The 16,422-nt window shown below is 36.7% G+C and overlaps 1 protein-coding gene across 6 annotated transcripts in view; it reads left to right on the top strand.

Moving 5' to 3' along the window:
* The first annotated feature begins 250 nt into the window (after nucleotides 1–250).
* Nucleotides 251–16,422, top strand: part of ECT2 (epithelial cell transforming 2) — a 57,539-nt gene continuing 41,367 nt past the window's right edge. For 2 of the 6 annotated variants that reach the window (XM_081067705.1, XM_081067703.1), the window contains exons 1-12: nucleotides 1,983–2,085; nucleotides 5,188–5,333; nucleotides 5,950–6,029; nucleotides 6,131–6,223; nucleotides 8,244–8,426; nucleotides 9,670–9,759; nucleotides 10,473–10,580; nucleotides 11,542–11,615; nucleotides 12,316–12,446; nucleotides 12,596–12,711; nucleotides 12,811–12,873; nucleotides 14,235–14,457. In XM_081067705.1, coding sequence (XP_080923831.1) covers nucleotides 5,204–5,333; nucleotides 5,950–6,029; nucleotides 6,131–6,223; nucleotides 8,244–8,426; nucleotides 9,670–9,759; nucleotides 10,473–10,580; nucleotides 11,542–11,615; nucleotides 12,316–12,446; nucleotides 12,596–12,711; nucleotides 12,811–12,873; nucleotides 14,235–14,457 — 1,291 coding nt within the window. In that variant the 5' untranslated portion in view covers nucleotides 1,983–2,085; nucleotides 5,188–5,203. Of the gene's footprint in view, nucleotides 363–1,982; nucleotides 2,086–5,187; nucleotides 5,334–5,949; nucleotides 6,030–6,130; nucleotides 6,224–8,243; nucleotides 8,427–9,669; nucleotides 9,760–10,472; nucleotides 10,581–11,541; nucleotides 11,616–12,315; nucleotides 12,447–12,595; nucleotides 12,712–12,810; nucleotides 12,874–14,234; nucleotides 14,458–16,422 lie in introns of those variants that run through there. The other 4 variants (XM_081067704.1, XM_081067706.1, XM_081067708.1 and 1 more) reach the window with 4 other exon arrangements.

The raw sequence follows: 16,422 nt of genomic DNA, 5'->3' as shown, positions 1-16,422 counted from the left end.
TTACAGGGCCTCAGCTGAGATGATAGTAGTAGTAACGTCAGCAGCACCGTACAGTAGTATTAAAAGTAGTAGGAATATTAACAGCTAACGTCTATTGAATGGTTATGATAAGCCAGAACGTTTTTTTGTTTTTTTTTTTTTAATTTTTATTGGGGAAGCTTGGGGAACAGTGTGTTTTTCCAGGACCCATCAGCTCCAAGTCAAGTTGTTGTTTTCAATCTAATTGTGAAGGGCGCAGCTCACGGGCTCATGTGGATACGGAACCCGCGACATCGGTGTTAGGAGCACTGAGCCAACTGGCCGCCCCAGAATGCGTTGTACTAAATACATTAACTCTACAATCCTGACAACAATCCTACGAGGTAAGTACCGACTATCATGTTCTTTCATAAGAGGACAAACCGAGGCCCGAGGGGTTCAATAACCCGCTTGAGGTTACCTGGCTAGGAACTGTTACAAGATTGTATTGCCTGTTTATCTGCGGATCAAACTGCAATAGACCCCTTTGAAGGACTCCAGTACAGCTTTTGTTAGGCCAGCGCACAATTTGTGCGGTGCAGCATGGTCAGTCCCTCGGTTTGAGGGCCAAGCCTGCTTGAAAGGGAGCAGTGCACGGAGGAAGTAGGCTGTGCTGCTCCCTAGCTTACCGTATTTGCAGGGATGAGCGTTTTTGGAAGGCTGGGCACACCCTCGTTGACGCGTGCCAGCACATTCCACCGCGGAATTTCAATGGCTGTTTTTCTTTGCTTTTGCCCTAACAGTTATCACAGCATTACAACGAAGGGCAGGCGGACGGCAAAGGTGTGATCATAAACAGGGAACTCAATAATTACCCGACTGCTTCCCCCATCGTGTGCCCTGCCTTACAAACGTTTCAGGCTGTTGTAAGGGGGCCAGTAAAAATCAGAAAAAAGAAAAAAAAATTGTAAACCCCCCAAGGCCTGTCTGAGTGTTTGGAAGCGCTCCATGCTAAAATACAAGTTTTCCTCCTCTTAGGGGGATTTTAGGTTCTGGCCACGATTCCCCCTTTCTTCCTTCTTTTAAATCAGGGATTAGGTGGGAACGATGCAACCCCCACCCGGGAGAGGCGTAGTTTTCTTAAGAGATTGGGCTACACAGGGTATATTATATTTAGAGAATGAAGACAAGAAGATTGTCTTCCTAATAGCAATAGTTATTACAGGAAAAACGATAGATTCGTGGCTAGGCTTTAGAGGAAAAGGAAAAAAAAAATCTCGCGGGGGAGGGGAGGGGGAAGACCAAGAAGCAATTTACTTTGGCCGCAGGGGATTCTCGAACCTCCTGACTTATTTTTACATTTGTTCCCATGCAAGCTTCTATATATGATGTATACATACATACATGTATGTGTATATGTATATAGTTCAAAGTTCGAGAACTAGTAAGACTTTGTTTTACCCCTTCATGAAGTTCCCTGTAGTGCTTTAGGGGCTGCTGCCTTACAGCCCACCCGGAGAGCCCCCGCGTCCTCCTGGCCTTGGCCCTGCTGCGCCCACACCTGTAACCCAGTTCCCCAAGCAGAAAGCACACAGGCAGGGAAATCTTAGTTGACAGCAACCAGTGGGGGGAAATTCACCCAAGGAGGCACAGATTACGTTGAAAAGGTTTGGTGGCGCTTAAAACAAAATCAGCTAGAGGGAGGACAAGCCACTCCAACCTTCCCTAGGAAAAGGGATGTTTACGGAGTACACAGCGCGGTAGCCCCGGCCGCCAACTACTCCTAGGAGTGAAACGGAGGCGCCACCCCCGCCACCGTCAGGTTACATCCGGGGGCTGCTCTACAAACTCCTGACGTTCCGACGTCCGAGCCGTTGGGTTTATTTGAAACACACGCACAGCCAATCGGTTGGCACCTGAGAGCGGACAGCGGCGACCCATCACCGCCCCCCTGGAGACTCCAGCCTATGGGAAGGAGGCTGACATCACGCGCCAATCGGCATGGCTTTTAGAGAGACAGGCTCCCTTTTTGAATTGGCTGTGGCTGCCCCCGGCGAGGAAGGGTGGGAACGGTGAGAGGAATCGGCGTGTGAAGAAGTGGCAGTTCCAGGGCCTTTTCTGAGAGTGGTGAGGACTCCGTGCGTGTGGGCTGGGGAGGTGGGAGCGGGCCGGCGTCGCGGGAGCGGTGGGCTCCTCTGCTCCCGGCCGACCGCCCCGCCCCGCCGACCGCGAATCCCGCGGCTCCGGGGCCCCAGCTGGCCGGCCCCGGGAACTCCCCCAGCGCACTCCCTGCGACGGGCGGCGTCGCCAAGTGGGAGCCCGCGGTCCACCAGGTGGCCGCGCATCTTCACTGCTCGCCTGCGGCGGTGTCTTTTCCCCGGAGAGTCCCTGGGTGACGGGCCGGAGATGGGAAGGGGGCCGGCGGCCGCGCGCGGTGGGCTTATCTCGGGGTTTCCGTGGTTTCCCTCCGGGATGCGTCGCGGCGTCGTCTCGGTGTTGACTCCAAACGCCCGGCGAGTCCGCCCCCGCGCCCCCGCTGCGTCCGCTTCCGGGCAGATACGGACGGCTCCGTGGTTACAAGCGCAGCCCCCGGAACCGGCCGGGATTTGAATCCCGGTTTTACCACTGACGACCGTGTGGACTCGGGGAAGTTACGGAAGCTCTCCGTCCCAGGTTTCTTTATCAGATGGAGATAATAGTAGTACCTGCCTCTTAGGACTGTTGCAGAGATTGAGCACAAGCAAAGGGTTTAGGACGATGTCTGCCGCATATCGAGGGTTCAATACACGTTAGTTTCAAGCACAGTGTTATATAATGGGAAAAATGTTATTGTCAGCAACACCACCGGCATATCCACTGTTGCATTTAGCCCCTCCACCCTGAAAGGTGATTCCCTAAAAATACAAGTAAAAGGAAACCCAAAGTGCATTCAGTTTAAATGACAAATTTTATCTTTGTGATGAAAAGAGGCGTTTCTAGTTAGTGTATTTAGTCGGACGCTCCTTGCGTGTATTATTGGATGAGAAATAAGCTGTATCGGTTTATGCACACTGATCCTGTTGTGTTTATTTTCAAAGCTTAACAGACTCCATGAATACGAAAGAATGATTAGTGTCTTTCAGTTTGTATCCAGACTGTTGCATATCGTGTCATCAATATATTGTGGACCACTTTTGGCCTCTAACTTTTAAAGCCGTTTTGGCAATAAATTGATCATGTACAATATCACCAGAGACAGTTTTAATTTTTCATCACGTGTTTTGATGCGCTTTCAGAAGAGGCATAGGAGAAAAATGTAAACTTTCGGTGTTTTTGACCAAAATCTCCCTCCATTCCTTAAAGCAGGTTAGTTCATCACTTGACTTTTTTTTAAAACATCTTTTAAGGGGACTTTGAATGAAAGCCTTTTTTTAGAGCCTTTTCTTTTTCACTGGAAGCAATTAACTGTTAGAGACTTAAGAAACAAAAATAGAAGGATTGCATAGAATTTATCGTGGATTCTAACTACTCTTATTGACAACTATTGGAGCTCTCCTTTGGACAGCTATAGAATAATTGACATGGATGTTTGGTGAGAACATAAGGTACGTCCCCATTGTGAATATTATAGGAGAAATAATAATTGTCCCATTTAGGACATCATCTCTTTAGTTTTCATCACAACTGGGTTTGAGTTCTGTTGTCTTTTTCACTGTTGTGGAAACTGAAGCTTAACCTATTAAGCGCAGACTGACACAGGAAGCTGAGTTGCCTGACTTTGAAGTGTGCAGCTAACAGTTGTGCTTAGGTCTGTTGTTACTACTAGTGTCCCCATCGTCACGCTACAGTGTCCCCGTCCAGAAACGATGCTAATGATACTTTACTGTTTCTCCACAGCATACAGTTTACTTAAACTTATTTTGCTAAGAATCTGGTAGAAGATATTTGTATATTTTATTAATCTGAAAAAGTAGGAAAGGGTAAATTAGATCAGACATGTACCTCCAAGTAATAGTCTGGAAATTTACAACAAGATAATAAAGACCCCAAATTAAATTGATGAAAATCTGTTCAACTTTTTCTTTTTCCCCTGCTCGTCAAACTTTTCAACTCTTAAACCCTGGAAATCTACAGAACCCCAACAAAACCCCTGCATAATTGTCTTGTTAATTCTTTTAGAGGTGAGACATTTGTAAAGTAATATGAAAATAGAGATAAGGGAGCAGTCCAATTATATTAGGTTGGTGCAAAAGTAATTGCGGTTTTTACAATTTCAACCTTTTAAACTGCAATTACTTTTGCACCAAGTTAATACCTGAGAGGTTCGGAGAAATCCACAGAGGGTGAGTCAAGAGTGGTGGTTTGGTGGTTGAAAGACGTGATAGGTGGAGAATTAATGCAGGTAGGTGTGGAGTAAATTGTGATTGATCTGTGTTTGAAAAATGCTAAGAAATAAATTGGGGCTGGAGCATACAGCACACGTGGACTGGGGGAATTGTAGGACATGAGGCTGAATAACCTGTTTTGCTAGGCTAGGACCAAACAGCATGTTGGATGGTGAATTTGGACTCGCTCATGAAGGGAAGAGTGCTTCTGGAAGTTCTAAGCAGGGAAGTGATATGGTCACATTTGTTTTGAGGGGCATACCCCTGAACACCATAGGGAAAGTGACCTCTGAAGAAACTGGTGATCAAGTTTGAAGCTGTTCTATTTGGCCAGGTGTCCACTGTGGCATTAGAGAGAGAAGAGCCAGATCCCACAGATAATTTGAGGTGGGATTGATAGGAATTTGGAGGCGGTCGAATAGGATTGATAGGAATTTGGAGGAGGTGGTAGAGGAAAGAGTAAGGATGGATCCAGTTTTTGACTGTGATTATTTGGGGGATGATAGTGGTACATAAATGAATATAGAAGAGAAATAGGTTGGTTGAGGGCAAAGGTATAGAGAAGGAGGGAGGTGGAATAATATTTATGAGTACCTTTTGAGTGTTGTTATGTCAAGTAATGTTACAAATTTTGATATATTGTTATTTTTACTATATTCCTATGAGTCAGGTATTAGTATCTTTATTTTATAGAAGAGGAAACAGGCTCAGAGAAGTTGACCGACTTTCTTTGGTTCAGTATTAAGAGAAATGGGTAATGATGCTTTTTATAAATTCTAGTATAAAAGTAGAGCCTCTAATATTTGGTTTTGCTCAATGTTCATGTTAATTTCATGTATTTTAATTCAAATTTTGTTTTTTTCAGCCAGCTTAGATAAACAATGGCTGACAATAGTGGAATAACATTCACTACTGGGAGGACAAGCTTGGCAGACTCTTCTATTTTTGATTCTAAAGTTATGGAGACATCTAAGGAAAACTTATGTATTGGACCTACTTCATTTGTTGAAGGTAAATCTGCTTAAAACACCAAATAACTCTTTTGATCCTAAACTTACTGACTAGCGACTTTCTTATGATTTGACTGTAATACTGTTAAGCTGGAGTACAGGTATTCAGTAAATATTTGTTGGCAGAAACTCTTTACACTATGTAGATTTTTGATTATTGCCTGGATTAACGATTTCTATCTTTGAAGGGGAAGGCATCTTATTGGATATTGCTTTTTCTGTATGTGAGGGTAATCTAGCTGCAACATTGTTAGCTAGACTATTCAGTTATGATTGGTTAGAGGAAGAGACACTTCTTTCCTCTTACCCCACTACATACTGATCTTTACTAAAGTTGCATGCACTGTTGAAGAGGATAATGCTGCTGGATAATGAATGCTTTCTTTAGTTAAGGGAGTGCTGATATTTGTATATTCTGTTAAAATATGTTTTCTCTTCCTCAAATACGTGGCTACATTTTAAAAAATAAACTGGGATTTAAGTAATTTTACAGAATGTTGTGATTTTACAGGTAGAAAACATACCAGATGATAGCCAAAAAAGGGTTTAGGAACTACTGATTTTGATTTTGATGTTAATTCCTGATAAACATATTTAAACCTTTTTAATTTTAATAGAAGAAATGCCTCAGATTGAAACAAGAGTGATACTGGTTCAAGAAGCTGGAAAACAAGAAGAACTTATAAAAGCCTTAAAGGTATTAAATTTTAGTTTTTTTTTAAAGGCTATTTTTCTTCCATCAGTGTGTAAATAATTTTATAGTTTTCTTAATCTCATACTTAAGTCTCTTTTCCACAGACTATTAAAATAATGGATGTCCCTGTTATAAAGATAAAAGAAAGTTGTCCTGGAAAATCGGATGAAAAGTTAATAAAAAGTGTTGTTAATATGGTAGGTCAAGCATTTCATTGCATGTGGCATGCTGCACTTCTCTTGATTGTGTTCTTATTCCACCTATGGTGACTGGACCGAAATTAGGCACAAGGTGTATTTTGGGTATAGATGAATAGAAGCTAGATGAACAGAAACAATTTTATATTTATTTTTAAAATTTGGGTGTTTCTGAAACCCCAAATTATAGCATATATTGCAAATAATGAAATCCTTTAAAGTAATTTGGCTATGTTAAATTTAAATGACATATATATTTCCAAAAATGCGATGTTTTTCTTAAAACTCATTTTCTTCTTTTTTCTCATTAACTTTATATTTATTCTGAATTCTTGCTTTATTTCCAAAACTGTAAATCATAATAATTGACAATCATCAGGGAATTTGCCTCAGCACATTAGATACATGAAATGTATCTAATTCTCTATACCAGCTGTCATAGTTTGTGAGGGCTGCCATAACCAAATCCCATAGTCAGTGGCTAAAACAACAGAAATGTGTTTTCTCACAGTTCCTGGGGCTAGAAGTCCAAGATCAAGGTATCGGAAGGTGGGATTTCCCTTGAGGCCTTTCTCCTTGGCTTGCAGGTGGCTGCTGCTTTCTTGCTATACCTTCACATGACCTTTCTTAAGTGCATGCATATCCCTGGTATCTCTTTTGTGTGTCTAAATTTTCTCTTATATAAGGATAGGTATCATTGGATTAGAGCCCAGCCATGTGACTTCACTTAACCTTAATTACCTCCTGAAAGGCCCTATCTCCAAATACAGTCACATTCTAAGATAGAGGGGATTAGGGCTTCAACATAAATTTTGGAGGTACATAATCCAGCCTGTCACATTAACCTAGCAAATAAAACCCAAATAATTTATTGACCCATTCGGAATTTTCTTTTTTTCCCTGTTTTATGTGGACCACCCTTTTACTTTATTTTTTTCAATTACAGTTGATAGTATTATTTGATGTTAGTTTCCGTTGTGTTATACATTTATATAACTTACCAAGTGATCACCCCATTAGTCTAGTACCCACCTGGCACTATAAGTAGGTATTACAATATTATTAACTATATTTCCCTTTGCTGTACTGGTTTGTAACTGCCAGTTTGTACTTCTTAATTCGTTTACCTTTTTCACCCAGCCCTCCAACTCCCCTCTCCTCTGGCAGCCATCAGTTTGTTCTCTGTATCTGTGAGTTGGTTTCTGTTTTGCTTGTTTTTTTTGTTCTTTAGAGTCCACATAAAAGTGAGATCATACGGTATTTGTCTTTCTCTGTCTGACTTATTTCACTTAACATAATACCCTCTAGGTCCATCCGTGTCGTTTAGAGTTTTCTTTTAAATGGTTCTCTTTTTTCTGGCACAGGAGTTGTATAGGTGCTTAAATATATTCATTCCTTTTCATAGATGTACAGTATAAAATGGTAAATAGTAACTTGCCTTTTTATATCCTACGTTTGCCATGCTGCAACTGCCTACATATTTCACATCTTTCTCTTATTTCTCTTATGTATGCTGAAATAATTAAGTTTATCTACAGCCTTTTTGTAGATATTAAGTACTGCATAGTATTTTTATATTTTCATGAAGACAATTTGTGTAAGAAATATGTGGTATCGTTTTCTTGGTCAGAATAAAAAGTTCTAATAGTGGGTATCTTTCAAATTCATCCTACTATTAAAATGTGTATACTTAAATTCATTTTTATTTTATATACATACTAGATGATTTATAATCACTACTGAATCAGAAATGTGTGCCTTTCTAATATTAATCCTCAAAATTTAAGATCCTAATGTAGATGGAGATATTATACATAAAATACAAATAAGCAAGTAAAGAAATATGGCTGTTCACTACTATTAAGTATAATGCTCGTTATTGTATGATTTAAAACTGAAGTTTTCTATAAATATAAAAATGTTGATGTTGAATTGATTTTTAGGTCTTATTGAGATAGTTACATGAATTAATTTTTTAATACGTAAATTTTATTTCTACTAACTACATGAAAAAAACAAGGAAATTAAAGTGCCCTTTGTGAAGATGAAATCACTGGAAGAATTTGAAAGTTTAGATACTCCAGAATTTGAAAATGTATTCATAGTCATGGACTTCCAGGATCCTGTCTTGAATGAGTTATACAAGACTGATTGTAGAGTCATTGGACCACCAGTTGTATTAAGCTGTGCACAAAAAAGAGAGGTAAGAATATACATTTATTAGGACTTCTCAAGGTTAAATTTTTATTAATGAATGTTGCATATATTCAGAAAAATACAATGCAGAAAAATCCTATTAATTGTTGGGAGTGTGAAATGTTTAGAATAGGAATAGTAGTGCCCATGCTAATATAGTCCTATATTCTTTCTGTTGTAGTTTTCAGTATTGAAAAATCTAAGACATTTGAAAGTGTGTGTGTGTGTGTGTGTGTGTGTGTGTGTGTGTGTGTGTGTGTTGAGAGAGAGCGAGAGAGAGAATGTCTTAATACCTGTAGTGTCTTGGGAAGAAATAATTTGCTTAACTTTGGGTTCCATAAATGCATATACCTACAGAAACTTCTATTTTCCTCCACACAGAACAGATTTCACATTTCCATTTTAATCAGTTACTGCATAATTTAAAATTAGGGAAATTCAGCTTTTTGTACTTAAATAGCATTTCAATATAAGAATTGTAGTAGTCCCTGTTCTTTGGTTTTGTTGTTATGTTTTGCTACTCTTTAGCTTGCCTTATTAAAATTGCTTAGGTCATTGTGCTGCTTTTGTTACAGATACTAGTAATAAGAACATGATAATCCTTAATTTTGTTTTGATTCAGAAATGTTACTTTTAAAAATCAAATAAAAATTTTAAAGACCAAAATTATGAAAAAGAACCTTCTTGCATAATAGTGGTAATTAAATAGCTGTATTTTTAAAAATCATTCTTTCTGATATATATGTGGATATATATGAAACCATTGTTTAGAGTATTTACTGATTACCTCCTGATTAGAAAATCTTAGCTCAGAAATTCGTTCAAATATATATTATATACCTTGTATTTATTATAAAATTTCCGACTTACTCTAAATTTAATTGGAAGCATTTACAATAGGGTATGGAGTCTAAAATATTTCCTATAGATAGATAATGCTTCATATGTATCAAAGTACATTTGAAACTAAAGGTTTGAATATAAATATTTATGTTCAACGTGGCAGTCATAAAGCATGTTTAGATTATATGTGTCAAATATAATTTGGGAATCATGGGAAATTTTTTTGTTGTGAAACTTGCAATGTTTTGATATTTTTTTGTTGCATATTTAAAAATGCAAGTAAATCTTTGGATTGCAAAAATTGATTGGCAAGAGGAGAAATATATTTAGCTTGAGAAAGATGTATTCTATTCTCTACTATAAAGAAAACTCACAGATTCACAGATTTTAATTGTTGTATTCTTCAGCCTTTGCCATTTTCATGTCGTCCACTCTATTGTACAAGCATGATGAATCTAGTACTGTGCTTTACTGGATTCAGGAAGAAAGAAGAACTAGTAAGTATTTTAAAACATTCTATTCAAAGGATATTTTTTCCAGCAAAATAAATTTAAATTGGCATTCTTTTTTGGTAGTAGTATCATGGTCTTACTTTTAAAAATTTGAAGGAGAAATTGCTATGACTACCAGGTTTTAAATTTTGTGAAGAAACATTCTGAAGAGCCTTGTAAAGAAATATTTTGTTTAGATTGGCTGGCATGTGAATTTACAGAAAAACTTAATTGTCTGATCTGTTTAAACTGTCTTTTCATTAAGTATCATATCAATTACATTATTTGAAGTTTTTGTTTATACATTGCAATTTTTAGTTATACAAATACAGTTTTATTAAAATATTCTCGTTATCCTAGAGAATCTATAGAAACTTATTTCTTTGATTCATAAAATTTCCTGTTTTGGAGCTAATGGAGTATTACTCTAATTTTGTGGGAAGAATCTTGATGTGATGTAACCTGGTGTTTAAAAAAACTAATATGTTTAGGCTGTGTGAAAGCCAGTTTAATTAACTTAATTTTATGTGGTAATCTTTACTAGTTTATGACTGTATAATTTTGCATGTACCAATAAAGTAAAATGAATCTTTATAGAAATCCCTGTATGTACCTTATAAATAGAGAGTATTAAATAAATGCTAAATGAATTACAAACATTGTTTAAAATTTTGTTTAAATTCATCATAAAGTCAGTGTTGCTTAATTTTTCTTTTGAGGTCAGATTGGTGACTTTGGTCCATCACATGGGTGGAGTTATTCGAAAAGACTTTAATTCAAAAGTTACACATTTGGTGGCAAATTGTACACAAGGAGAAAAATTCAGGGTATGTAAACGGGTATTTTTGTGTATTTCAATGTAGCAGCACTTGGGAATGGATTTAATAATAACACTCTTCCGTTTCACAATTTATTGAAGATCACAAATTTAACTTTTGTACGTTTAGTAAACATTTTTAAATCATAGGAGTGTGGTCTCGTGTTTTAAGGAGGCAATGGAACGTAAGTTAGGTCTTACATGATGAGTAGGATTGGTAGTAGATAAGGAGGTAGTAGGTAATGATGAGGAGGTTGGTAGTAGATAACATTTCAGGCAGATGAATAATATTAGCAAAGGTTACTATGAACATTGGTCAGTGAAGATCCGGAAGTGATGATAGCAGATATTTAACTCCGTCTAAGTAGTAGTTCTTATAAAACAGTTCTAAGATTTGACTGGTGAAATTATAAAAGAACAGGATAATGTACTTTTATTAAGATTAAAATCTTAGTTTACGATTGTACTTAAATATGTATCTTAGGAAGAGTTTATCATTTTGTTCCCACTCTCCATCAGTACGTTTATGTAGCAAATGGTGATTTGCATGTGATATTGAATTCCTGGGAGGTATACTTTCTAATTCATATTGAAGTTTTTAATTAATCAGATGTTTTCTTCTGTAGTGCTGTCTTGGGGGTCAATTCTTCCAAGGCAGTAAACATAAAGAAAGGAGAAATAGAAATATGATAAACATGAACTTAACTTCAGAAATATATTTATTTAAAGTGGAATAAGAAAAGGGTTTGGACATCATGGAATGTGTTTTCAAGTTATTTTAACCTAAGTTCTGTGATTGAAAACACAGATTTATTTTTTATTTTTTGGTAATTTTTCTTTATATGTTGTTATAAAGCAGATGAACAATGATCTAAAACTGTGCCAAGAAGTATGTATATAATTGCTTAGAACTTCCACAAATGTAGTTATTTAAAGTAAAAGTTAATCGTAGTTAATATTCATGTTTATAGATTGCTGTGAGCCTGGGTACTCCAATTATGAAGCCAGAATGGATTTACAGAGCTTGGGAAAGGCGAAATGAACTGTAAGTGTTTAGAAATTCAGTAGTTCATTATGTGAGTTAAACATACTATGTTATAAAGATAAACTCATGTGCCCAAACCCTAAATTCATAGATAGTATAGAAAAAATGAGTTCAATCTTTGGGTAGCTTAGGAAATAAAGTCTAGGAAGAGCAAAGTTATAAAAAAAAATGATCAAAAATTGAAAGATACCTTTGGTATCTTTGGATTTTACCTTGTGAAATAATTTTGATGATAATAAACCTTCTGAAATTGTTAGATAATAGCTTAATGCATTTGAATGTTTGGATTGTATTATATTTTGTCTTATGTTTGGTTGCATTTTAAGTGGAGACTGCAATTCATAATCTTTTTAAGCTTTCCATCTTCATAATTCCTTGCTATTGTGCTTCATTACTTAAGGTGTCATGAAACTATAGAACCCCTGGAATATATATGCAATTTCATGTACAGAGCAGGGATTTGAATCTTGTACACATTACTACCTGTGATAAAATTTTGTTAGAAGTTACTTCAGGATGACTGAGGGCACATCAGTTTTATTTTTTAACTGAGGTTTTTGTGAGCATTTCAGGGCCAGATGTAAAATATTTTCAATAAGTGGATTTTGCTAAACATGAGAATTCCTTTAGATTTATAAATTATACCTAATTTATTAAATTTTTATTAAACTGGTTTTAGAAAAATACATTTTGTTTTTAGGGATTTCTGTGCATCAGTTGATGACTTTAGAAATGAATTTAAAGTTCCTCCTTTTCAAGATTGCATTTTAAGTTTCCTGGGATTTTCAGATGAAGAGAAAACCAATATGGAAGAAATGACTGAAATGCAAGGTAGAATTTAGCATAATTTATAAGTTACATATATTTAATTCTTCATTTCTGCCCTGTCACTTCCTGGTGAATATTCCTCTTTAAAAATTTTGGTTTGGAGATAAGTAGTTTGCCTTATTCATGCTTGTCTTGTATACATTCCTCTTTAGGAGGTAACTATTTACCTGTTGGAGATGAAAGATGCACTCACCTTATAGTTGAAGAGAATACAGTGAAAGAACTTCCATTTGAACCTTCAAAGAAACTTTATGTTGTCAAGCAAGAGGCAAGTAATTCTAGAATAAGATTGATTTTCTAAAAATACTACTAAATAGCTTTTCTGGTAAAGTGAATTCTTAATTAGAATGTTCTTTCTCTCACATAGTGGTTCTGGGGAAGCATTCAAATGGATGCCCGAGCTGGAGAAACTATGTATTTGTATGAAAAGGTATGCTTTTTTTTTGTACCTTAGTCATTTGTTCTGCGAATCTGATTATATAAAAAATGACACCTTTCTATTAAAAAGGAGTATGGTACAGTTAGCATATAGATCATCTTTTTTTACATCATGTTTTGGAGTTTGAGAATAATTAAACAATTGGATATTGAGCAGTCTATTATAGATTTAAGTGAAACTTTTTAGCATAATGGATATTATTTTAATCTCATATGTCATTCTGTGCTACTACTTGGTGATACTGTTACGAACAATAACATCCCTGTCTTAGAAACTTAGAACCGTAAACGAAGGATAAATATGCAGACAGTTACAGTGCAGCATGATATATGTTGTAATTGAGTAATATGTTCTGACTAACCTCACTCGAAGAGACTTAGGCCGGATTGAAAAGAGCACATGAATGTTGAGCCAATTTACTAGGCTAATCTGGTAAGGACGTTCAATTTAGCAGGTGGAAGAGGGTATAAACGCTTGAAATTACATTAAAATAGCAGGTCGTTTAGTATGGGTTTAGAAAAGTGTGGGAAAGAAAGAAGGCCAACAGTGAAAGCTTACTGGGTGGACAGAATAAAGAAGTTTGGAATTTATCTTATAAGAATTAAGAGCCAATGGATATTAAGGGGAGAGATGTCATTACAAAAATGACTGTAGCCGTAGAATGTAGGCAAGGAAAATCAAGCCTTTGTGCTGGATCTTGGTGAAGAGTGGTATTATTTACCCAAATGTGACATAAAGCTATAAATGCAGGCTTTAAGGGAAGATTTACTTCAGTTTGGGATTTAATCATTTGGAATGGAATATTGAAGATAAAGTACGGATTTATTGTGTTTCTATAAAATCCAAACAGGTACTGTATTCTCTTCAGACTCTGGTTCTTAATGTAAAGGTTAAAAAATATGCTTTAGATTTTGAGAGAGATCGCTTCTCGGCCTTTTGGCTAAGATCAAGTGTAGATTTTGAGAGAGAGCTCTTAAAATCAAGTGTTATTTACAAATACTGGAGAACACTATATCTAGCACTGTGTTAAATGGTAGGGATACAGTGTACAAAATGTGAATGGTTCCTACCCTTCTGGAGTTTAAGGCCTAATGGGGGAATAGACAGTAAACACGCTTACAGGCGAATATGTAATGGTGATGGTGCCATGAAGAAAAAGAATGAGGTGCTAAGGGTTAGACAATTACAGTGGTCTCTCGACTATTATGTTTTATGAAGCTTCTGAATTACCTGGCAGAATATATAGTTGTAAAATTGTGCAAAATCCAGAGTTTGTCAGACTCATAAACATTTTTCTTTTGTTCCTGTCTCACCATGAAAGGAAAACTGAGCTTTTGTGCTTTTGATTGCAGGCTAATACACCTGAGCTCAAGAAATCAGTGTCACTGCTTTCTCTGAGTACTCCAAACAGCAATCGCAAAAGACGTCGTTTGAAAGAGACACTTGCTCAGCTTTCAAGAGAGACAGACCTGTCACCTTTTCCTCCCCGTAAGCGCCCATCAGCTGAACATTCCCTTTCTATAGGGTCTCTCCTAGATATCTCCAACACACCAGAGTCTAGTGTTAACTATGGAGGTAATTCACATTTTTAAAAATTGATCTTTAAAATTTAGTGGAATGGAAGGATTATTAGAGTATATAGATAAATCTGTACTGTAGTGAATATGAAAGGCTGTACTTTTACTTTTGGTCTAGCTGAGGAGAAAAGGCACATGCAGATTCTTCCGTTTAATAATTGCTTTCTATATGCTAAGTGCTTTTGATATTTTGTATATTTATAAGATAGATTTTATTTCTGTTATTTTACAGATGACTAGACTGAGGTGAAAGAAGTAACTTGTTTAGGATCACACAGTTAGTTAAAAGGTGATGGAGCTCTTGAAAGAGGAAATTCTTAGTACTAGCTAAACAAAATCATAGATGTCACATGAATTGTGGAGAAAATAGGTACAATGAAGTCAGAGGAGGGTGAGTTCACTTTGTTCTCAACTGATACAGGAAGACTTCTACAATGAACTCTTACTCTGTTAATCATCAATTTTCCCCCTCTATTTTTTTGTTTTTTTTAGTTTGCACTCAAATATGTTGTATTTTCTAGATTTAAGAAATAATCAAAACCTTCCCTTGACCTCATAACACTCCACTTGTTATCCCATTTCTCTCTTCCCTTTCTCATGAGTATTCTTCAAAGAATTGCCTTGATTCATCGTCTCGTTTTTTTCGTTGTCTTTTCAACCCATTCCAGTTGAACTTCAGTCCCACTACATGACATGGTTCTCGCTGGGGAGAGTGACAGTTTTGATGCAATCAACAGCAGTCAGCACCGGAACAGCTGCATTCCTGGACACATATTTTCTCTTAGCTTTTGTACATTACTCATTTCTCATTCTCCTTGGCCTTACTTCTCTCTCCAACTCTAAATGCTGAACATTATTTCTGAATTGTTTCTTTGTTTCGTTCTCCGTAAGTTATCTCATTTAATTCTGTGGCTTTAACATGTATATGCTGATGACTCCAAAATTTGTCATCTTCGCCATCTAACTGACTAGTTGATGCCTCCTTGTCCCCATCTTAACATAATCAGATTAGAACCCTTGATTCACTCTACCACTCTCACACTATTCCTTGCCATTTTCCCTTTATCAGCTTTTTTTTTTTCAATTTTTTTTTTGTACAAAGAATCTCTTAGAAAATTGCAGGGGTCTCCTAAATGGTCTCTCTCTATCCATTTTTGCTTTTCTACATATAGCACTTATAGTTATCTCTAAAACTGTACGTGAGATCATGCCACTCCGCCGCTTGAGTCATTCAGGCTTTGTATTACCATAGCTTTTAAGTTCCTATGTAATCCTTCCTCACCTACTCTTACCTCATGTGGTATCATGCTTTCCAAAAATACTCTCTAAGCTTCAGTCACACTATCTTTATTCTTTGAATATTTCTACTACATCCCAAGCTCAGGAACATTATACTTGCTCTCTGCTCTGTCGGCTTTAAAGAAATCCAGTTGGGTTCTCTGTACAGCTAAGTCCCTGTTCTACCATTCCTTCCCACCAACCCATTACCTGATTGTTGTCTTCAGTGGTAGTTACCACTGTTGGAAATTATATTTTTTATTTACTTCTTTATTTGTGTCACCAAAAATGTAACGTTTAAAAGAACCTTTTTTATCTTATTCTTTGCTTTATTCCCATTCTTAGTACAGAGTAAGCATTCAGTAAATATTCATGGAAGCAGTGGAAAGTCATTTTTTTGGTAAGCCCAGAAAACTGGTGGATTTGAGAATATAAGAGGAGCAAGAATACAGTATACAAATTGAGTCTTTAGGGCATAGTGACTAGGTCAGTTTTCCTGGAGTATGGAATATGGAGGAGTCATATTTAATTAGAAAGGTTGATTGGGGCCTAATATTAGAGGACTTTGAAATCAGACTGGCATGTCTGAACTTTATATTGTTATCAACAAAGAACTTTAGAAACTCTTGAGCAGCAGTATCATTTAGTAGGTATTTTGTAGTGGATTATTCTGAAGAATGATTAG

The sequence above is a fragment of the Rhinolophus hipposideros genome, assembly GCF_964194185.1.
Source record: "Rhinolophus hipposideros genome assembly, chromosome: 2".
NCBI classification, from domain to species: Eukaryota; Metazoa; Chordata; class Mammalia; order Chiroptera; family Rhinolophidae; genus Rhinolophus; species Rhinolophus hipposideros.
This window is presented reverse-complemented; position numbering and strand designations above follow the sequence as displayed.